Below are 23,084 nucleotides of genomic sequence, written 5' to 3'. Positions count from 1 at the left end.
TGCAGGTGTGCACCACCACATTCAACTAATTTAAAAAATTTTTTTGTACAGATGGGGGTCTTGATATGTTGCCCAAGCTGATCTTGAACTCCTGGCCTCAAGCAATCTTCCTGACTTGGCCTCCCAAAGTGCTGAGGTTATAGGTGTGAGCCACCATACCCAGTCTATACTTTTTCTGAAGAAAATTTCTTGAAAAGTTCTGTTTTTTCAGTCGTGCCTCCCACAAGTAAGTATTTGATAGGAATGGCACAGTGCTAGGTTCACTAGAGCAATACAAGAATGTGTTTGACAAAGAGTTTACAATCTATCTGGCCAGATGTGAAACTCATACAGATAACTATGTGGCAAAACAGAAAGGCACAGGCAGTTCAGGTAAAGTGGGGAAGAGAAGAGAGAGAGAGAGGAAGTCCACTGGAGAAATGGTCAGGGACAGGCCAATTCCACATAGTTCTGCAGGGTAGAATTGAGATCAGTGGGGTGTATAGGAGGAACCGAGCTCAGAAGTCAGAAGGACTTTCAGTCAACTCCAGCCGTTCAAAAGCAAGAGCTGTAGGATCATATGGGGAATGCTCAGTTACTGGAAATATTCTAAAGAAATCTGGATAATCTGTTAAGGATATTGTAGAAGATATTCCATATATTTCCACCTGTTGGTAGGAAGTTTGAACTCAAGAAAAATGTTCAAGCTCCTTCTGACTCTGCATCCTTTATTCCATCAACAAAGCATGGCGTTACCAAGTGAGCCTCCCAGAAGAAACATCAGCACCTCATGCAAAGTTGATTGGAAAATCAAAAATTTTTTATTAATTTACTAGATTTCCTATACCTAACAATCCTTAAAACAACTATCAACAGCTGCAACACAAACCACATGCAAAATGAAAAACAGATGCCCCAGACAGCACCCCACCGCATGGCACACACTTAATAGGAACAAAATCCTACAGGGTGCTGACATAACTCGCTTTAAGCATGCAGATTCCTGCAGGGCTCCCTGGCAATCAGCCTCTCTGCACCCTGGGGCTGGATGCTTCAAAGTCTTTGTTCTCTTATCAGGTTTGAAGTCAACATGGCAAGTTAAGGACAAGTTAGATGAGATCCCCCTAGTTCATAACGTGAGTTCCTCTTGCTGTCCAATGTTCATCCACAAGTACAGGGTCCAATCCCCTGTAAGAGATGGCTTAAGCATCCCAATGGGGAAACAGCCTGCCAGCCACATGGGCAGATTCTATGTATTTCCAAGTCCAGCAGCCACAGGACTGAAAGCCATAAAGAATTGACAGCTCAAGCCTCAACTGAAAAATGTGTTGAAAGGGGATCTCTCAGGACAGACACTTTGATTTCACAAGTTGGCCCATTTTGGCCCAAATATACCAAATAGAGATGTCATGTAACGTCACTGCAAATCCAGTAACAAGATACTAAGAGTACCCGAGAACCTGTGGTTCTCTTTCGGCCATCAAGAAGGTGAGGTCAGCCAGGAGGGTGCCCACTGGTCTCTGACCAACTGATCTGCCAGAGGAAAAGCTGGTCAGTATCCAAGATACATCAGGTACCAATCCCAGGGGTTCCTAGTTCTCCTTCTGTGCCTGCTGTAACCTCTTGGCCACAGCAGTGATCAGCGCTGCCCCTTTTCCACTGCCATCTTCCGACAGCATGAATGTCACATCACATCGAGGGGCTAGTTCCTTCACAGTTTCCTGCAATATTCTAGAAAAGCTATGAAAAAGAGAAAGAAATACCATCAGCCCTTCCATGTAGAATCAGAACATTTATAAATGATCATAATCTAATTTCTTTAGCTTCTTCCCTTTGGTTTGCTTTTCAAGACTCTAAACAGCTTCTTCTAATTTTTTTTGTTTTTTTTTTTTTAGACATGGTCTCACTCTGTTGCCCAGGGTGTAGACTGCAGTTGTGCAACCACAGCCCACTGCAGCCTCGAGTTCCCAGGCTCAAGCCCCCCAGCTCAGCTCCCCATGTAGCTGGGACTACAGGTATGCACCATCACGCCCAGCTAATATTTGTAATTTTTGTTCATTTTGTATTTTATGTATTTATGTTTGTGGAGATGGAGTCTCCCTGTGTTGCCCAGGCTGGTCTCGAAATCCTGGGCTCAAGTGATCCTCCCATCTCTGCCATTACAGGCATGAGCCACTGCACTCAGCCAACTTACATTTCTTGAGCCCTGTGTGAAGCACTTTACATGTGCTAACTCATTTCAACCTCACACATTTAGCCCTTTGTAGTAAGGATTATTAGTGCCGGCCTTTTGTGGATGAGAAACCTGGGGTTTAGAGAGGCCGGCTAACATTCCCACATCATATTACCAGGTAGCGGAGGCACCAGGGCTCACACCTTGTCTGTCAGATTGAATAGGTGACTTCACCACACAGCACTCCTTTCCCGTAAAAGGACGGGGATGCATCTTCCCATGCCACAGCTGAGGAGGCTATGCCAAGTCCATACTTGGTCGCCAGCACCTCCCCTGCCCCACCCGCCACGCCTCTCATGGGCACTCACTGAGGGTGCAGCTTGTACAGGGTGCCGTCCACACCCACAGTGATCCTCAGGTGCTCCAGCCCCTGGTCTTCTCTCCTTTTTTCCACTATAGCGGCCAGGCCAGCACCGCAGAGCTGGGCCGCCCGCCGGGACACGGCTCCGCACACCTCTTTCACCACGATGCTGTCCTCACACGTGCTGTCCAGGCCCAGCTGCTGCAGAATCCTCCTGACCTGGAGGAGGGCCAGCCGATCGCTGCAGGCAATAGAGCAGGGAGTCAGGATCTGCTTCCCAGACCCCCAGGATGTGCCCAATGTGACCCACAGCCTCCCCATTCTTAGATGCCCTTGCAGGAGGGAGGAGAAATTGACCCAGGCAATGGCTAGGCTGGAGCAGAATGCCTTAGAAGCCAAGACTCAAGAAGGTCCACCACCCTTGAAAGTTCCATCAACTTTAAAAAATAAAGTGTGAATGCGTCTGGTGTTCAGCATGTTCATATCTATGATCTCACTAGAAGCCATATGAGCTGCAGCAACCAACACACCAGGTACCCATTTTTCAGAACAGGAGGCTGTGGCTCAGCCTGCTAGAGCTGTGCCCTCTCGTTAGAGAGCAGGGGCTCAAATTCAAGCCTTTTCACACCACCTCTCGCACTTTCCCACAAATCGTGCCAGCTCCCACACTCTGGCCCCCTTCAATTGGAGGCCAACTTTCCTTCTATTTAACTTTTTCTGATTCTCTGCTTTTTCTTCCCTTTTTCTGATTTCTCTGCTCTTTGACAGTAAGACTGTATTTTCAGTAGTAGCCAGCAGGGTATATTCAATGAGCAAGTGAATAAATGAATATACAAAATACAATCAGAACCTTAGAGAAGGGGAACCCGGTAGGACTGTAAACACATGCAGAGAAACACCCATCATAGGGGCAGGCTGGCTTCAAGTCTAGACCCTGGTCACCTCACAGTGAACTAATGGTACTTAAACGGAGCCCTGACTCCCATGCCAAACAATGTGAAGTTGTATCCTTGACTGTCTCAGGTAATACTTAGAGAAGAAGAGTATTATCAAGAAAGACAATTGAGAAACAACCTATATGGCCATACAGGGGATTCAGCAGGTAAATGGTGGTGTAGCCAAACAATAGAATTCTTCGTAGATCTTAAAGATGAGTTTGTGGCCAGCACAGTGGCTTACACCTGTAATCCCAGCACTTTGAGAGGCCGAGGCAGGAGAATCACTTTAGGCCAGGAATTTGAGACCAGCCGGGGCTACATAACAAGACCTCATCTCTAAAAAATTTTAAATTAGCCAGACATGATTGTGTATGTCTACAGTCCCTATTTGGAGGATGAGGCATGAGGATTGCTTGAGCTCAGGAGTTTGAGGTTGCAGTGAGCCATGATCATACCGCTGTACTCTAGCCTGGGTAATAGCGTAAGATCTTGTTTCAAAAAAAAGAAAAAGATGAGTTTGCACGAGAATATTTCATGCCATGGAAAATCTTCATGACATAGTGAAAAAATAGATTATAAAATACTGCGCACTGTATGATGCTGGCTTTTTGTTTTAATGTTTGCCCTTGCCCAGATAAAAAAAAGACACACACACACACACACACACACACACAGAGAGAGAGAGAAGGAAATCTATTCAGACATTGGGAGGATTACAGGTAATTCTCTTTTTTTTTGAGATGGAGTTTTACTCTTGTTGCCCAGGTTGGAGTGCAATGATCTCGGCTCACCCGCTTCCCGGGTTCAAGCGATTCTCCTGCCTCAGCCTCCCAAGTAGCTGGGATTATGGGCCCACCACCATGCCCAGCTAATATTTGTATTTTTAGTAGAGACAGAGTTTCACCATGTTGGCTACCTGACCTCAGGTGATCTGCCTGCCTCGGCCTCCCGAAGTCCTGGGATTACAGGCATGAGCCACCACACCTAGCTTAATTCTTATTTTTCTTCTTTTGCTTATCTGTATTTTTTAGATTCTCAAAAATGAATGAATAACGTTTGTATAGTAAGAAAAAAAGGTTTTTTAACTGGTGTGTCTAAAGAGAAAGCCTGCAATTCCTTCCTGGGCCCAGCCTTTCACAGCTTACCTAGTTCAAGTACATTCCCTTCCTGATCCTCAGAGCAATCCTGGGGATTAAGCAACAGGGCAATTATTTCTGTTATGAAGCAGGAAACTGAGGTTCAAAGAGGTGAAACCACCTGCCCCAGGTCACACAGCATAAACAGGTTAAGTAGTGGAGATAAATCTTAAAACTCAAGCTCTAAGACTGTAAATTCAGGGCACTTCCCCCTGAGAACACTGTCCCATCCATTTGACAAACTGCTTTGAAATGGGCTGCAGTCAGCACAGCACCTACCAATTCCCACTGGCACTAGGTGGATATGATTTTCTTTTTATTCCATGAAGGTTTGAAAAAACAAAACCTGGCCGGGCGCGGTGGCTCATGCCTGTAATCCTACCACTTTGGGAGGTCTAGGCAGATGGATGGCTTGAGCCCAGGAATTCAAGACCAACCTGGGCAACATGGTGAAACTCCATCTCTATAAAAAATACAAAAATTAGCTAGGTGTGGTGGTGTGTGCCTGTAGTCCCAGCTACTTGACAGGCCGTGGGAGCAGGGGAGAGGAGCAGTGGTGGCAGCTGAGGTGGGAGGATCACTTGAACCCGGGAGGTTGAGGATGCACTGAGCCGTGATTGCGCCACAGCACTCCAGCCCAGGCAACAGAATGAGACCCTGTCTCAGAAAACAAAAACAAAACAACAAAAACCTGTAGAAATCAAAACATCCAAAACAGACACCTCTTGTGCAGCAGAAGCAAATCCTTCTGGAGGCATAAGAGCGTTACCACCTTGTGCTTGTCTACGAACAACTTTCCTTTTATTACGGAAAAAAAAAAAAAGCAAGGCAAAGATAAGTAAACTTGCTGGTCTATTGCTCATGAGGGAGAAGGTGTTTTACACAGCAAAATGGGATCCCTTTGGTCACCAAGCAGGATGATTTTTAACCCATCTGTTCAGATTGGATGGGGTGAAGACTAGACGGCAGAAGGATGCTGAACACTTGCTAATTAACACCCCAAAAATACATAATCGCTGCTGCTATTACTGATTCCGCCATCCTCTCCTTAAACAATAAGAACTCCCCTTAAACAGCCCATCTGATTTGCCTCATTAAGTAAACCACTTTCATGTATAATGTGTTTCTTTTTTCCCCGCTGAAAAGTGATTTTTCACTTGTGGGCATCTGACCATAAAGACCAAGAGAATTAAATGAATGAACACAAATGGAGAGAAAATCCAAAAACAAAGCATAAGATAACATCCAGTGCTAGCACAAAAAGCGGTGAAACTGACACATTTATACATAACTGATGGTGATGGAAATTGAAACTACTTTAAAAAAAAAAATACTGCACCCGTGGTGAAATACTCTTTTAACCAAATGTTTCTACTGCTAAGGAAATTATTTACAATATTCAAATGACTATGTGTACTAAAAGAAAAACTATGGTGTTACTCAGAATAACAGGAATTTATAAATTACAAACTAGACATCCTATATTAAAGGGAAAGTTTAGTAAATTACGGTACAGTAACATAGTATAATATGCAGCCATTCAAAATGATAATTACACCAAAGAGTTGATAGGGTAAAGTTCCTCTTTCTAGAAGTATTCCAGCTAATAACTGCAGGAATCATCACCATTTACGATGTCTAGTGAAATAATAGATCCAGGCAATATGCATCAATGACTGATAACATCCTAAAAGAAAGAGAGACAGACAGACAACTCAATGCCACCTAGAAAATATTCTTGTACAGAATTCACTACTGAATCTAACTAAGCATCTGGGCCTAACTATGAGTTTTTGGGAAATACAAGAAGACAGAGGAAAATGCTAAATGCTGCAATCCACAAAATCTAGAATACAGGAAACTCATAGATAAGACAACAGTTTCTTCAACAAATACATTGCAAGGGAAAGCAAGAGAGGGAGAGGAAACCCATAGATTAAAAGAGATTCTTTAAACATATCAACCAAACGCAGTGTATAAACTTTGTCTGGATACTGATGCAAGCAAAAGAACTGTAAAAACCATTAATTTTTGGCAATTCAGGAAATAAGAACACTAACAGGATATTTTGTAAGACTGAGGTTTATCATTAGCTTTTTAAGTGTGATAATGGTACTGTAGTTATGTTTTATTAAGAACCCTTATATTTCAGAAATACATTATGAAATATTTATAGATGAACTGACGTAAGATGTGGGGTTTGTTTCAAATTAGCCCAGCCTGAGGATGGGGACAGCAGGACTGTATAGATGAGCCCAGTTTGGCCATGAGTTTATTATTGTTGAAAGTGATCCTGAATCAGTTGGAAAGAGAAGAGCAGCCCCAGGAGGCAATCCCTTGCCAAGCCAGGGCCTTTCTGTTTTTATTTTTAAACCTCAAATTGGCCCAACCCCAGCGTGGTGGCAGTATATGCCAGTCAGAGCCTCACAATGAACTTGATCACAGGTCACCTTTCGATCTGGGACAGGAACTTGGTTTCGAAGATGCCCCTGGTCCGGAGACGCTCTGAAATCTGCCCTCGGAAGAGGAGACCCTGCTTGGTCAGGTCAATCAGGATCTGCCGCACAATCTCCCCTAAGTACATCCCACTGGTCATTTTCTCGTATCTGTTTGGGGAAGAGGGATAAGGTTGGGGCAGACATGCAATGCAGAAGACCACATGATGTGAGAAGGCCAGGCTTTGGAGCTACGCATGGAGCAAGATCCAGATCCCAGCTCTGCCACATACTAGCTGCTTGATGTGAGCAAGCACTGCAAGCTATCATCTGCAAAACAGGGAGAAGAGCAGTGCCCCTACAAGACTGTTAGGAGGCAAGCATCTGGGCGCAGTGGGCACTAAGCAAAAGTTAGTCCCTGGTCTTGGCCCCAAAGCCAATTCTCCTTGGCTTTGTGTTACAAATCTGTTGCACTGGAGATTCTGATCTGTGAGTTAACACATTGAAACTGTCTGCATGCACCAGGGGTGCTCAAAAGCATTAATTCCCTTCCTCCTTTCTACTGGACTGTGAGCTCCATGAGGGTCAAGAGAGCAAGACAGAAAAGGCGCCTTGTACTGACCAGGCACTCTGCACAGGGTGTGTAATGGTGACACACATCATCATTAACAACAAAGACACAGAGCCAGACTGCCACTGCTTGCCGAGTCAACTGGGAAGCATTTATGTGCTGGGCTTGTGTTCTGTTAACTGCTCAAGACCTCATCAGTCTAAGGGAACTAACACCAGAACAAACAATGGTGGTTTCAAGGCAAGTTCAAAGGTGCTGCCCCCTTAAAACCTCAGTCCAAAAATGTGAGGCTTCAGTGGCTACAGACACAAAACCAACTAGAACGAACGGCCCCTCGGGAAGAGCCATGATACTCAGATGCCCCAACTTGGGATTCAAAGGCAAGGTCCCTTTTTTTTTGGAGCAATCCCTGCTTCAGCTGGGCTTACCACAACTCACCTGCCTTCCAGTTACAAGACTGGTGCCAAAGGGGAAAGAAATCACCAGGGCCAGTCTCGGTCTTGTCTGAGCCTCTTCCTAGACAACGTTCTCAGTTCAACAGCTCCCAAGGTGTCCATGGCCTAAGCATCCCCTCACATTTCCCATCTGCTCAAGCTCTCAACTTGGATAGCACCCATAACAATAAATCTATGTTTCCCATTATTTTCTATATTAAGACACTGAGCTCAGTTTTGATAAAGACCATATGGCCTGCAAAACCTAAAACATTTACTATCTGTTCTTTTACAGAATAAGTGTGCCAACTCCTCTTCTAGTGGATGGGCCTGGGTTAATAATCAAACTTTAGCATGTGATACGGTTTGGATTTATTTCCCCACCGAAATCTCATGTTAAATTGCAATCCCCAGTATTGGAGGAGGGGCCTGCTGGGAGGTGACTGGATCATGGGGGTGGATTTCCCCCCTGTTGTTCTGGTGATAGTGAGTGGGTTCTCACAAGATCTGGTTATTTTAATAGTGTGCGATGCCTCCCCCTTCACTCTTTCTTCCTCCTTCTCCAGCCATCTAAGACATGCCTGCTTCCCCTTCACCTTCTGCCATTATGATGAGTTTCCTGAGGCCTCCCAGCCATGCTTCCTGTACAGCCTGTGGAACTGTGAGCCAATTAAACCTCTTTTCTTCATAAATTACCCAGTCTCAGGTAGTTCTTTACAGCAACGGGAGAATGGACTAATATCACATGCCAGCTCTATCTCTGCTACCCCTTTCTCTCGTAATATCAGAATGCAAGTGAAATCTACTCTAATTTATTTTTTAAGCCATTCATTATTTTCAGTATTTTTCATGTGGTTAGTCATTGGAATACACCTCACAAGTGATTGTGACCCTTGGTGGGACATGACATCATGGTCGAGAACCAGCACTCTCATCCGTCACAGGTGGCCACTTCCCCACTCCCAGAAAAGGTCACCAACCTGGTAGCCAGCTCTTGAAGTCCTGAAGATGTTGGCCTCTGAAAGAGACTTATTAAAATCCCATCTCGAGAGGGCTCACCGAGTCACCATGCCCTTGGCGAATGAACATGCTGGCAGCCTCTGCCTCACTTCCAGAACCACCACTAGACCTTATGGGGCCTTATGGTAATTAGAAAAAGGGACTTTTCCCTTTTACCTGTTGCAAACTTATCATAATATTTTTCTTTTGTTCCAATAGGATATTTCACTGACATTCGACAGCTGTAATAAGCACACAAAGCTATGCTGTCTCTGGTACCCCCTTAGGTCTGGTAGTATTGCTCACTACATAACCCACATAAATGCACACATCCACCCTCTTCACCTCTGCTTGCCAGGATTCAAGGACCCCTCGTCCACCTCCGTGTCGTATCGGGTCCGGATGTCATCTATGCAGCCATTGTCTCCAAATCCTCCCCACTCTGTGTTGATGCACATCATCCCTTCACCCCCCTCCACCATCTCGATGTTCCTCATGTCCTCCATGTAGCACATGTTGCTGCCTGTTCCTAGAAGGAATTGTGAAGGAACTTTAGGCTTCAAAGACATCACCCGGTTTTAGAAAGGCAGCAGAGTGTAGCAAATAAGAATTTAGGCTTGGAGTCAGATATGACTGGATGTGTTTCCAGCTTTACAGTAATAACTGGCTAACCTTGGGCAAGCATCTCATCTTTCAGAGGCTCAGTTTCTTCATTTCTGAGGAGGAAATAATACCTGCCTATGGGTTTGTTAGGAAGTGATATTTTTAAGTTTCCTTCACATGGTAAGCGTTCAATAAATGGTACCTGCCAATTTCTTCATCATCATCATCATCATTGTTAAGCCATAAGCACATAAAGCTTCCAAGTAGTCGTAAAATTAGCAGTCAGAGCTGGAAGGGACCATGAGGAATCATCTAGTTTTGGACAAGCAAATGCTTGGCATCTGTGAGTCACCCTCTTCTTCCTTGCCCATGACTTGGCCTCAGAACTATTCTCAGCCCAGCAGTCCAGGCAAGTATTTTAGTCAATCAACAGGCCTCACCTCTTTGCCCTCCTTGATCTAGCCCAATCCCTCCCACAGATGAAGAAACTCAAGTCAGACAGAATAAGCCACCTGCCCAAGCTCACAAAGTGGGTAAGAGTTAGAGTGAGAAGAAACCTCTTACCTGGCATGGGAGATAGCTCAGTACATCCCCATCTCCTTGTTCCACCTGCTGCTTATATCCAGAAAGCCCAGATGATCAAATGGAACAACTTTTCTAGGTTCTATCATTACTTAGTCTGTACCTATCACCTGGAATGCCTTTTGTCCCCATCTCCACCTGTTCCAATCCTACCCATTCTACCCCTCTTAGAGAGAGCATCCCCCTAGAATCTACCCTTGGCCTTAATCACTGCCAGACTTCTCCCAAAGACCCCTAAAATGCCTGTATCAGGCCACTCCTTTCCCCTTTTCTAAGTTTCTTTCCAGCTCCTCTCCTTCCTGTGCACCCTGAGAACCAGAAGAATTCAGAGAACAGATGAGGTGCACATTGGAGCCAGAGTGAAAATCTATAATGGCTCCCTCAGCCACAGGCCAAGATGATCCAACTGTAGTCTCCTTCCCCCCAACGACAATCGGCCCCAAGGTCCTAATTTAAAAATCTCTTCTTCCTGTGTCATTATCCTTCCTCAATAGAAAGGATGACCTTGGCTTAGGACTCTTAATGCAGAAAGAACTTGGTGACCTGGAATCCCAATTGTAACTTCCTCTCTGCCTTGGGCAGAGCGTCTGTATAATGGAACAATGCCGCCCTCTCACTATGTTAAAAGGGAACCATCAATGGATCCAGTGGGATTAGGCCAATGGGCCATGCCTGACCACTCACCTGCAATCAGGCCAATCTCACAATTAGGATCTTCATAGCCACAGGTCATCATGGTCCCCACTGTATCATTCACGACTGCAACAATGTCCAGGTCAAACTCCTAAAAACAAAAACAAAAACAAAAAAACCCCAGCTCTACTATGAGTTGAATGTGCAAGCCAAACATGCTTAGGAGGGGCATGTCATCCCAAGGCAGGCAGAGGCCAGAGTCATAGGAACTGAGCAGAGGATGGCAGAGCAGAGGGGCCTGGGGAAGGCGGCAAGAGCAGGCGTGAGCCTCAACACCACATCCTACGTTTCTCCTCTTGATGGCTTCCCTGAGCATGTCCACCACGTCCTCCCCTTCACAGTCAGTGGCCTTGAAACCTTTGGTCCACCCTATGAGTGTTCCCTGAAAGAAAGGAGGGGAAATTCATTTGAGCAATAGTTTGCTAGGGCCTCTGCACAACCTCAACATCCAACAGATGCAAGGCACTACAGCTGGCTTGTTGTCAAGTACATGTGCTTTTGACTATGCCTCCACCACCACAACCCTAACCCTGGGCACAGCAGCATCACAGAGCACAACACTCAGACAAGGTCTACCACTGAGTGGAATCATTGCAGCAATTCATACTCGTCAAGGGTCAAATCATGTTCCCTGGCTGTGATTACGCAGAATAAAGGCCTAGGATCATAGATAGTGATTCTACTTCTTTTTTTTTCTTTTCTTTTCTTTTTTTTTTTTGAGATAGAGTTTCACTCTTGTCGCCCAGGCTGGAGTGCAGTGGCGTGATCTCAGCTCACTACAACCTCCACCTTCCGGGTTCAAGCAATTCTCCTGCCTCCGCCTCCCGAGTAGCTGGGATTACAGGCATGTGCCACCACGCCCAGCTAATTTTTGTATTTTTTAGTAGATATGGGGTTTCACCATGTTGGCCAGCTGGTCTCGAACTCCTGACCTCAAGCAATCCACCTGCCTCAGCCTCACAAAGTGCTGGGTTTACAGGCATGAGTCACCGTGTCTGGCCGTGATCCTACTTCTAACTTAGTCAAGGACAGATTACGATGTGATCAAAGGCAAAGCTACCAAATGTTTATCAAAGCATGTTTCACAGTGAAAAACTAGAGGCATCCTACAACTCCAACAGTATGGATCTATCATCCTGTACCCCGATACGGGACGTGATATACACCCATAAAGAATCACACTGTAAGAGAACATTGGATGTGAGAGAAAGATGTTTTCCACACACTGTTAAGTGAAAGCACGTCAAACAAATACAGATAGTGAATCATTCTATTTTTATTTTTAAAATTACACTGATACACACACATATACTCGCACTTGGAGAAAGGACTGGAATAATATATACACCAAAAGGGTTAACAGTGGTTCGCTCTGGGTGCAGAATTCACTTTTCCTCTCTCCTTTTTGTTTGTCTATATTTTCTAATTTTTCTAAAATTAAAATTAACATATATGATTTTTATAATACTGAGAAACTAGTTTTTTTTTTTTTTGAGACACAGATTCTTACTCTGTTGCCCAGGCTGGAGTGTAATGGCATGATCTCAACTCACCACAACCTCTGCCTGCCGGGTTCAAGCGATTCTTATGCCTCAGCCTCCCGAGTAGCTGGGACTACAGGCAGGCACCACCACACCCGGCTAATTTTTGTATTTTTAGTAGAGACGGGGTTTCACCATGTTGGCCAGGCTGGTCTCGAACTCCTGACCTCAAGTGATCTACCCTCCTCGGCCTCCCAAAGTGCTAGGATTACAGGGGTGAGCCAATGCGCCCAGCCCGAAAGTAGTATTTTTAATTCTCAAAAGGAAGCCCAAAGTTACATTGTTAGCCTGAGGCAGGAGTTAGTCTAGCCTCGGACTCCATCATCTAGAAAGCCAGGGGGGTGAAGGCAGGCAGAGCTAGGGTGTCTAGGCCAGGAGAAGCCCTGGGACAGGAAAGGCAGTGAGAAAATCTGATGGCAGCGCCGTCAGCCCCGTGGCTGGACGCCACCTCACCCTGAGGCCGTTAGCCCACAAGCCCCGGTCTCCCTCCTTCCCTCCATAGTTCTTGGGAAACTGGACCCCTGGCTGGCTCCTTTCCTGGTTGGTATGTGTAGAACATTAGAGAGACACTCCCAACTGGGAAACCTGTCTTACTAATTGCAATTACACAAAACTAATCTATTTTTTGATGTCTCTCTTTTTTCTCCCCAACCATGGGTGTCTTTGCTTTTAAGCTGCCCACGGGTCTCCCCTCCCTCTTCACCGTGTCTTCACGACACCTTCAGAGCTGCTGGGAGAGAGGCCCAAAGGCCCAGTGTCCTGAGTCAGGAGTAGTAGCTGTGTCCTGGCGCCCAGTCAGGACCGCAGACTGCTGCACACGGCACCCTGCCGGATGGTGTATTAATTTTTAATGGCAGCAGCAATGCAGGAATGCATTAGTAGTGTAAAACATTAAAATGTTACTGATAAGGATAGAGTTCCCTTCAATTCCCATCCTCCCAATCTGAAAGGTAACCTCTGCCATTAGTCTGATATTAATCCTTCTAGACCTTTTCCTCTCCACTCATTAGTATTTTTTTTTCTTTTTCCCCCCATTTCTTCTTTCAGGGGTGAAATTACACATATTTTTAAGTAAATAAATTCACGCTGTGTGTGAACCACTGCAATTTTTTTTTCTAATTCAATAATGTATCTTCCAGATCCTTCCAGGCCATTTATATGGATCTGCCACATTCCTTTGCTGGGCAAAATATTCCTTGAATATAACTGCACGAAAATAAAACCACAAAACACACCTATAAAATGAGTTCTATTTTTGCGATCATTTTCAGATGAGGAAACCAAGGAACAGGGAGATTAAATAACTTGCCCAAGGTCACGCAGCCAATAAGTAGAGAAGTCAAGGCTCCGGGGGAAGGGGGACTAGGGAGTCAGTGCTTAATGAGTACGGAAATTCAGATGGAAAAGAAAAAGTTTAAGAGATGGATGGTGGTGATGGCTGCACAAAAATGTGGATGTACTTCATGCCATAGAAGTGTGCATTTAAAAAATAGTTACAGTGGGAAATTTATGTTATGTGTATTTTACCACAAAATGGTTAAGAAAATTTTTTTTTCTTTTTTTGAGACTGAGTCTTCTCTGTCGCCCAGGCTGGAGTGCAGTAGTGTAATCTCAGCTCACTGCAACCTCCGCCTCCTGAGTTCTAGCGATTCTCCTGCCTCAGCCACCCAAATAGCTGAGATTACAGGCACCTGCCACCATACCCAGCTAATTTTTGTATTTTTAGTAGAGATGAGGTTTCACCATGTTGGCCAGGCTGGTCTCAAACTCCTGACCTCAAGTGATCTGCCCGCCTCAGCCTCCCAAAGTTCTGGGATGACAGGAGTGAGCCACTGCTCCTGGCCCTGGACAAAATCTTAGTGCATCTTTGGTGCTACCCTTATTATTGTCCTGAGCTCTCTGGTTGACCTGCTGAGCTGACCAGAGTTCTACCATAAATTTAGGAAGCTGTATTCTGCTTTATGCCAGTCTTGGAAGCTTGGCTGATGAGAGTCTGTCAGAAAGACAGAGCTCCTCTCCACAAGCTGGTGAGTCTGTCTGTGAAGCTGAGGCCAGGGGTTGCAGAGAATTCACTGCCATGATGTCAGGCCCTGGCGACAGTGCACCCCTTCCTCACCACCATTACCAGCACCAGATTCCTCTTGGCCTTTTTCAGGCTGAATTTCAATCCTATGCTGCCTCAAGAGTGAAGGATGATACTAGGATTTGAGTGCCTGCCGGGTGCTGGACCCATGCTATGCATTTTACACACACGAGCTCATTTAGTCCTCGCCGTATTCCTCCATTTTCACCAATGGGGAAACCATGCCTCAGAGAAGTTAAATAATCTACTCAAGGTTATTCAGATGGGAAACAGTAGAGACAGGGTTGCAAAACAGGAGCCCATGACCCCAGAGCCTGTGCTTTTGACCACTGTGTTTCCTGACCTTAGGAAGGACACTGGGCCTCTCTGTGTGGCCACATCTGGGCCTGCTCCCAAGCCCCTGAAGAAGGACATGTCCCTGCCCGGAGGCTTTCTGTGTGGGTACTGGCAGAGGTTGCAAACTGTCTCCCTCCATCTGCAGAACAGACAGCTCTGCCCCAGCCTCACGCAAAGGCCCAGCCTCACTCACCCACTGTCAGCTCCAGGCCGAGGCCCCATGACCCACTGGAGCTCTGGGGAGTCTAAGAGCTCAGCCCAGTGTCTAGTCCCCACTTCTAAGCTCTACCTCTTGGTCAAGCTAGTTTACCAAAAAAAACATGCAAAAAACACACAATGCTGACCTTCCTGTATCTTAGCTTCCCAGTTAAAAATCTTTATTTATTACACATAAAGTTAAGCCTGGGTGATTTTTTGTTTTTACACACAGAAAAACAGACACACACATACACACACACACACACACACACACACACACACACACATTTAGAGATGGGGTCTCGCTATATTGTCCAGGCTGGGTCTCAAACTCCTGGGCTCAAGTGATCCTCCCACCTTGGCCTCCCACGGTGCTAGGATTACAGACCTTGAGCCACTGAACTTGGCCTGCTTGTTGTGTGTGTGTTTTTGTTTTTGTTTTTGTTTTTAATAGAGATGAAGTCTCTGTTGCCCATACTGGAGTGCAGTGGTGTGATCATAGCTCACTTCCTCTCCAGTAGCTGGGACCACAGGCATGTGCCACCATGCCTGGCTACGGTTTTTTTGTTTTGTTTTGTTTTTGAGACAGTCTTGCTCTGTCACCCAGGCTGGAGTGCAGTGGCGCGATCTCAGCTCACTGCAAGCTCCGCCTCCTGGGTTCACGCCATTCTCCTGCCTCAGCCTTCCAAGTAAGTGGGACTACAGGCGCCCGCCACCACGCCCAGCTAATTTTTTTGTATTTTTAGTGAAGACAGGGTTTCACCATGTTAGCCAGGATGGTCTCCATCTCCTGACCTGGTGATCCACCTGTCTCGGCCTCCCAAAGTGCTAGGATTACAGGCGTGAGCCACCTCTCCCAGCTTGTTTGTTTGTTTTTTAAGAGACACAGTCTCACTATGTTGCCCAGGCTGGTCTTGAACTCCTGGCCTTAAGCAATCCTTCCATGTCGACCTCCCAAAGTGCTAGGATTACAGAGATGAGCCACCACACCTGGACAACCCTGGGTGTTTTTATCCTAGAATTACAAGAAAGACTTTGTGATAAATGTCTCCATATTTATGAATTATCTATTAAATGATAAACTATGATGTTCTTCAATGTCAGCTAAAGTGGCCATGTGATCAATTGCTTCTGAGATACTAATATTAGAAAAGAAATGCATTTCTTGCCAGGCACAGTGGCTCACGCCTGTAATCCCAGCACTTTGAGAGGCTGAGATGGGTGAATTACCTGAGGTCAGGAGTTCAAGACCAGCCTGGCCAACATGGTGAAACCCCGTCTCTACTAAAAATACAAAGGTTAGCTGGTGGTAGTGGCAGATGCCTATAATCCCAGCTACTTGGGAGGCTGAGGCAGGAGAATCGCTTGAACCCAGGAGGCAGAGGTTGCAGTGAGCCAAGATCATGCCATTGCACTCCAGCCTGGGTGACAAGAGCGAAACTCTGTCTCAAAAAAAAAAAAAAAAAAAAAATGCATTTCTTGTGATGTGCTGGCAAGCTTTCTTTCATCAGACGATTAAAAACCCATTGTAATTCCCTGTTTACATGGCTGTCCAGAAAGACACAGATCGCATTATTGCCCAATTGTTATAACTGGCCTTCACTGGTCATTACCTCTTTCTCCCTCTCTCCATAATATGATTCAACCTCTCTTTTAGTAGGAATATTATGCCTATGCCCCTTTATTGCATACTACTATAAATTCTCTTGTGAATGTTCAGTCTAAAAAATCATGATAAATTGATGAAAATTAAATTGTTGAAATTCTTTATCATGTGTTTCCAGCTGCCCTGAACCCAAGGTCCCTGTGAAAATGAAGGCTGTCTGGGAGTTACCTGGAGATGGGCCCAGTAGAGGAAGGAAGCCCAATGGGCTGGCCGTGAGCCTGGTGGGGCTGTCTTACCTTGTCAATGCTCGTCTGCCTGCAGGGAAATGAGAATGTGAAGCCCAAAGGTAGGGAGGCTCCCTTGAGGCCCATGTAGTCCAGGAAGTCGGCGATGCACTGTACAATGTGATCAAAGAGCTGCAGAGAGACAGAGAGTGGCATGCACACCAGGCGGACATCAATGCAGGGTGGCAGGCTGGCACCTTGGAGCCCAAAGGCCTTGCCTGGCACCTACCTCCTCACCAGTGCCCTGCATGATCTCCAGGGGGATGGCGAAGATCTTGTTGTACATTCGCACTGACCTCCGTCCACTTCTGATCTTCACCAGGAGGACCCGGAAGTTGGTTCCCCCAAGATCCAGGGCGAGAAACTTTCCTTTCTCTGAAATGGAGAAAGCGGTGGCTGCATTCCATGACAGGGACTCGTGTTGGGGCATTGGGAGGAAGAGGAAACGCCGGAGCAGAGCAGACCCAGGGTCTGCATTCCTGGGCCTCACAGACCAGAGGGTCGTGGGGGCCACCATGCACAATGCCCGGGCCCTGGGCACGCATCTTGAGCCTGCGTGAGGCCAGGCTGCTTTCCTTGGCCTCCACTTCTGCGGTAAAGGCCCAGGCACCACCTACACTATCGCCAGTGAGGTGCCGTGAAAAGAGCCCTGGCCTGGAGTCAAGAGACCTGGGGCTTCTGAGAAATGGCTTTTTATCTTGAGCAAGAGAGGCAAGGTCCCATCCTTCCACACCCTGCAAAATCAGGAGACTCAACCTCTGAAGGCTCTTTCAGCTTCACTGACTGACAGCCTTCTCGGGAGCCCCAAGGAATGGTGTGGGGCATCCAGTCAAGGACATGCATGATTCTTATACCCAAGGGGCCTCCGGCCTGGCGCGGTGGCTCATGCCTGTAATCCCAGCACTTTCGGAGGCCGAGGCGGGCGGATCACGAGGTCAGGAGATCGAGACCATCCTGGCTAACACAGTGAAACCCTATCTCTACTAAAAATACAAAAAATTAGCCGGGTGTGGTGGCGGGCGCCTGTAGTCCCAGCTATTTGTGAGGCTGAGGCAGGAGAATGGTGTGAACCTGGGAGGCGGAGCTTGCAGTGAGCGGAGATCACGCTACTGCACTCCAGCCTGGGCGACAGAGCGAGACTCCGTCTCAAAAAAAATAAAAATAAAAATAAAATAAACAGTGTCTTTTACTGCTCTCAGTTAAGAGATCCTAAGTACAGCTGTTGGACCTTGAGTAGGTCATCTAGCCTCTGTAAGTCTCAGTTATGGCATCCATAAAATGGGAACCATTCCCTCTTTGGTAACATTCCAAGTGGTTGTGGGGATGAAATGAAATGAAAGTTTCAAAAGCAAATTATAAGATGTAAAGCATTTTACAGAGGTCATTATTTCTGGAAGAGCCTCGTGAGATTCAAAGAGGTAAAATAATTTGTCTGAACAACTGACTTCACTACTTGGTGGCTTCTTTTGGCTGAGCACCGAGGACCAGAAGGATCAAGGGTTGGAGAAGTTGGGGGCAGAAGCGATGAGAGGGAAAGGAAAGTGAGCCAAGCCACAGAAGAGAACAGAGCCAGAGAAGCAGCAGGAAGACAAGCCCAGGCAATCTCAGGCATCTAAAACAAAGTTCCCGGGGTCAGGATCTGGGGGTTGGGGGGGTACACTCATGTTCTCATCTACACACACTTAAGTGCGCACACATAACCTAATGTAGGTTTTTTGTGTTTTTGTTTGTTTGTTTTGTTTTTACTGCAAATGCCTTGGGTTAACAAAGGCCAACAGATTTAGAAAGAATACTAGCCTTCTACTTACTCCTGCCCTCCATTAGAGACGTGAACCCAAGTTTCTAAAAACCAAGAACCTCACTGGCTTTAAGGAGTTTTGACTGGAGCCCTGGATGGCTGTTCAGAGAGGGAGGCTGTGCTGGCCCACCTGTGCCGTCCGGCAGCCCGCAGACATAGGTGGGCAGCATCCTGACCGTGGCCAGCCCGTGGCTCTTCTTCTTCAGCCCATACTCCAGCTCAGCCCGCATCTTGGCCTGCACGTCCACGAGCTGCTCTTGGGTCAGCTGGAACAAAGCCAGCACCCTGTCGATCTGCTTCCGCTGGGCCTGCACGCGGGAGGCCACCGCAGTCACCATGGCGGCCCCCTTGGTGCTGCCACTCTCTGACAGGAGGAAGCGGACATCACAGCTTGGGACCAGTTTCCTCACCACCTTGTGCAGGCGTTTTGGGTACCTGAAGCAGGGGTGATGGGAAAACATTGAGCGATCATAAAGGTCAGGCTCAGGCACAGACCCAGGGGCAGCAGTGAATCCGGTCCCGGAGGGCCCTGCGGGGCCGGGGCTCAGCCCTTTATTTGCTGATGGTAGGAGGGGAGGGGATGAGAGGAGGGACTAAGAAGCTGGGGCAGTGGAAGGCACTTGGGAGGCTCAGGGAAGTGCCTATTCTGTCAACGAACATTTCAACCAGTCTGTGCATAATGTATTGGCTGAACATCATTTCTGTCCAAAGGGAAGATTTTCTTTCTCGGCTCTTTCCAGGGTGTAACCACTTGACTTCCAAGTCCACCCCCGGTAGCCAAAGGGGCTTTCACTCTCCTTCCTTTTGGAAAATTCCCATTTCCCTGTGTTTTCCTACCAGGACCCTTCCCATAAACTTGGCAACCTGTGCCATCTCTATTTTTCCCCATCTATGACTAGGTATATCTTACTTCCCAGTCTTAGCCACATAGTAGGTGTTCAGTAAATAATAATTAGATGGAAGAATGAATGGAGAGATGAATGAGTGGGTGATGGATGGGTGGACATAGATAAATGGATGGACAGCATTCCTAATTAGGCAATTGGCTTTAGCAGAATATTTCTTTAAGAGTAATCCCCAAAAGCAACCCAGCCAGCTAGATGAATGCGGGCCCTGGATTCACCCTTTCCCTTGTAATCTCAGAACCAACAGGAGGGGTTGATGGTTCCAGACCCCAGATAGGCAGGATAGTTCAGAAGACACTGGGGCCCTGCTCCAGGGAGACTCATTTGTGGGGGCGTGGTTGGCAGGCAGCACTCACTGAGGGTGTATCTTGTAGAGGGTGCCGTCCATGCCCACCGTGGTCCGGAGCCGTTCCACCTTCTTGTTCTCCCGGAGGCGTGTCAGGATGGCCGCCAGGGCTGCTGCACAGAGGTTGGCCGAGCGGAAGGAGACAATGGTACAGACATGCTGGACGGCAATGCAGTCAGCCTCAGACGGTTCCAGACCCAGGTCCACCAGGATCTCTCTTGTATTAGCAAGGCCTTCTTTATACCTGGCCAGGGGACAGGAATGAGTGAACCACACTTCTCCATCCCATTGGTATCCTCCTGGGGGAACAAGCTTCCCCACCTCTCAGGATTGTGAAAATTAATAGGCAGGCCCATGGTATAGAATAAAAATAACAATATCAACATTAATAGTAGCAGCTGCCACTAACTGAGCAGTCACTATGAGCCAGGTACTTGTCTAAGGATTTTACACATATTAACTCCTTCAACGCCCACAAAAATCCTGTGGGAGGCACTGTCATTACCCTGTCGTACAGATGAGAGATGTGAGTGCCGAAAGGGTGAGTAACTTGTCCATGGCTGCACAGCTAGTAAGGGCTAGAGCTGAGATTTGAACTCAGCAGTTAGATTCTAGCACCCACACTTTTAATCACCCTGTGCTATGCTGACTTTCATGGAAATTCTGTCCCTGCCAAGTTCTGCATAGTCGTAGATGCTGCAGGTCAGCGCCACGCGGCTGAGCTCAAAATCTAAACTGATCACAAAGTCAAGGCAATGCCAGGGTTTCTAAGCCTGAGAAGCAGGACCCTCAGATGTGCTGGATGGCAATGCAGTCACGCCGGGGCCAGCCGCCTTCACCTGCAGCCTTCACCTGCAGCCTTCACCAGCCAGCTCCCCATGCGAGGGACCTGTGTGTAAGGCCTCAAATCACCACATTCAAAGCCAGTTCCTGATGGGAGCAGGTGGAGAAGGCTCTGCTATCACAGGAGTTCTGGACTTGGATTTCACACATGAGCTTAGTGTCCAAGAATGCCCTGATATTGTAAGCAAACTTGTGTGTGAATGTACATTTTCGGGGCTAAGGGTCTAGAACCTGAATAAAGTTCTCAAAAGGATCTGTGATCCTAAAAATGTGTTACAAGTTACCACTTTAAGAAGAAGGCAGTAGAACATGCGAAGAGGGTGGCCCTCTGACAGCAGAGTCCCTTACTGATGAAACCAACAAGAACCTCTCATCTGAGTCACGGCAGAAATTGCTAATCCATCTGAAGCCATGCCCAGGTCTGAAATCCTCCTGGTGAAGGAGGAGGATCTAGTCCCTCCTGCTGTCCTACCACATGGAGCACCCCACGGAGCACCCCACACCTGGGCCTCCCATCCCAGCCCTCCACAGAGCCAAGGCAGAGGGACTTGCTTACTTCTCCATGGCAGCCACGTGCCGTGTTTCGATCTTGCCTTTAGTGTGGAGAGCAGAAGATTTCTCACCGCCGAACAGGAGGCCAGCCTTGGCCATCTTCAGCAAGATAAGCCTGACAAGCTCCCCCAGGTACAGGCCACTGATCATCTTCTCAAACCTGCAGGTTGGTGAACAGATCTGTGGACACAGCCCCTTTGATTAAGCTGCATCATTTCCTGAAGACCAGGAGCCACTGCCCACAGGCAGGAGCAGATGGGAGAGGGCTGAGCTAAGATTCCCTCCTTCTCACAAAGTGCTGGATGGCAAGAACGTTTGTCTCAAATCACTCTGGCCATGGGTACCATTCTCACATGGGGCATAGGGACTCTCAATTTCATAGACTTTGAATATTTTCCCAAAATCACTCAAACATGATGCGACAACTCAAATTTCACACTCAGATGCTTCCCACTCCTACATCAGGCTTCTGTCCAAGAGAGAAAGATGCTGTGCTTGTGAGATGGGCTTGGACAGCCCCAGACAGGCTCTACAGCAATGTGGATTTAACATCGCCATGGCTACCTACAGCTTTACTCCAAGTCTGCACACCAACAATTCCTAATTGTTTCCCGGGCAGACTATTGAATATTATTATTATTATTATTATTATTTTTTTTTTTTTTTTTTTTTTTTTTTTTTTTTTTTTGAGACGGAGTCTCGCTCTGTCACCCAGGCTGGAGTGCAGTGGCGCAATCTCGGCTCACTGCAAGCTCCGCCTCCCGGGTTCACGCCATTCTCCTGCCTCAGCCTCTCCGAGTAGCTGGGACTACAGGTGCCTGCCACCACGCCCGGCTAATTTTTTTGTATTTTTAGTAGAGACGGGGTTTCACCGTGGTCTCGATCTCCTGACCTCGTGATCCACCCGCCTCGGCCTCCCAAAGTGCTGGGATTACAAGCGTGAGCCACCGCGCCCGGCCTTATTATTATTATTATTATTACTAGAGACAGGGTCTTGTTCTGTCACCCAGGCTAAAGTGCAGTGGTGCAATCATAGCTCACTGCAGCCTCGAGCTCCTGGCCTCAAATGATCCTCCTGCCTTAGCCTCCCATAGGTGTGCACCATCACACCTGGCTAATTTTTTTATTTTTGTAGAGACAGGGTCTCATTATGTTGCCCAGGCTCGTCATAAACTCCTGGCCTCAAGAGTTTCTCCTGCCCTGGCCTCCTGAAGCACTGGAATTACAGATAAGAGCCACCGCACCAGGCCTAAATATAATGCTTATTTTCCAAACACAATAAGACACAAAATCAAGAACAATCTATGTCATAATTCAACTTATATAGTTCACTATAAAAAGTCTTAGAACAGGCCAGGTACAGTGACTCATGCCTGTAATCCCAGCACTTTGGGAGGCCAAGGCGGGTGGATCACAAAGTCAAGAGTTCGAGACCAGCCTGGCCAATATGGTGAAACCCCGTCTCTACTAAAAATACAAAAAAATTAGCCAGGTGTGGTGGTGCATGCATGTAATCCCAGTCACTCAGGAGGCTGAGGCAGGAGAATTGCTTGAACCCAGAAGGCAGAGGTTGCAGTGAGCCAAGATTGCACCACTGTACTCCAGCCTGGGAGACAGAGTGAGACTCCATCTCAAAAAAAAAAAAAAAAAAAATCTTTAAGCATTGAAGAAACAGAAGACAATCAAAA

The 23,084-nt window shown here is 46.9% G+C and overlaps 1 protein-coding gene across 2 annotated transcripts in view; it reads right to left on the bottom strand.

Moving 5' to 3' along the window:
* Window positions 1-780: 780 nt before the first annotated feature.
* HKDC1 (hexokinase domain containing 1) overlaps window positions 781-23,084 on the bottom strand; it is a 46,985-nt gene continuing 24,681 nt past the window's right edge. For both annotated transcript variants that reach the window (XM_030797985.1, XM_030797986.1), the window contains 11 exons: window positions 21,401-21,556; window positions 20,012-20,245; window positions 18,881-19,185; window positions 17,182-17,327; window positions 16,965-17,084; window positions 11,191-11,286; window positions 10,896-10,995; window positions 9,372-9,555; window positions 7,038-7,193; window positions 2,521-2,754; window positions 781-1,719 (listed from right to left, as the gene is read on the bottom strand). In XM_030797985.1, the coding sequence (XP_030653845.1) occupies window positions 1,572-1,719; window positions 2,521-2,754; window positions 7,038-7,193; window positions 9,372-9,555; window positions 10,896-10,995; window positions 11,191-11,286; window positions 16,965-17,084; window positions 17,182-17,327; window positions 18,881-19,185; window positions 20,012-20,245; window positions 21,401-21,556 (1,879 nt within the window). In that variant the 3' untranslated portion in view covers window positions 781-1,571. The remainder of the gene's footprint in view (window positions 1,720-2,520; window positions 2,755-7,037; window positions 7,194-9,371; window positions 9,556-10,895; window positions 10,996-11,190; window positions 11,287-16,964; window positions 17,085-17,181; window positions 17,328-18,880; window positions 19,186-20,011; window positions 20,246-21,400; window positions 21,557-23,084) is intronic.

This window comes from Nomascus leucogenys, chromosome 18, assembly GCF_006542625.1.
Source record: "Nomascus leucogenys isolate Asia chromosome 18, Asia_NLE_v1, whole genome shotgun sequence".
In the NCBI taxonomy this organism is placed as follows: Eukaryota; Metazoa; Chordata; class Mammalia; order Primates; family Hylobatidae; genus Nomascus; species Nomascus leucogenys.
This window is presented reverse-complemented; position numbering and strand designations above follow the sequence as displayed.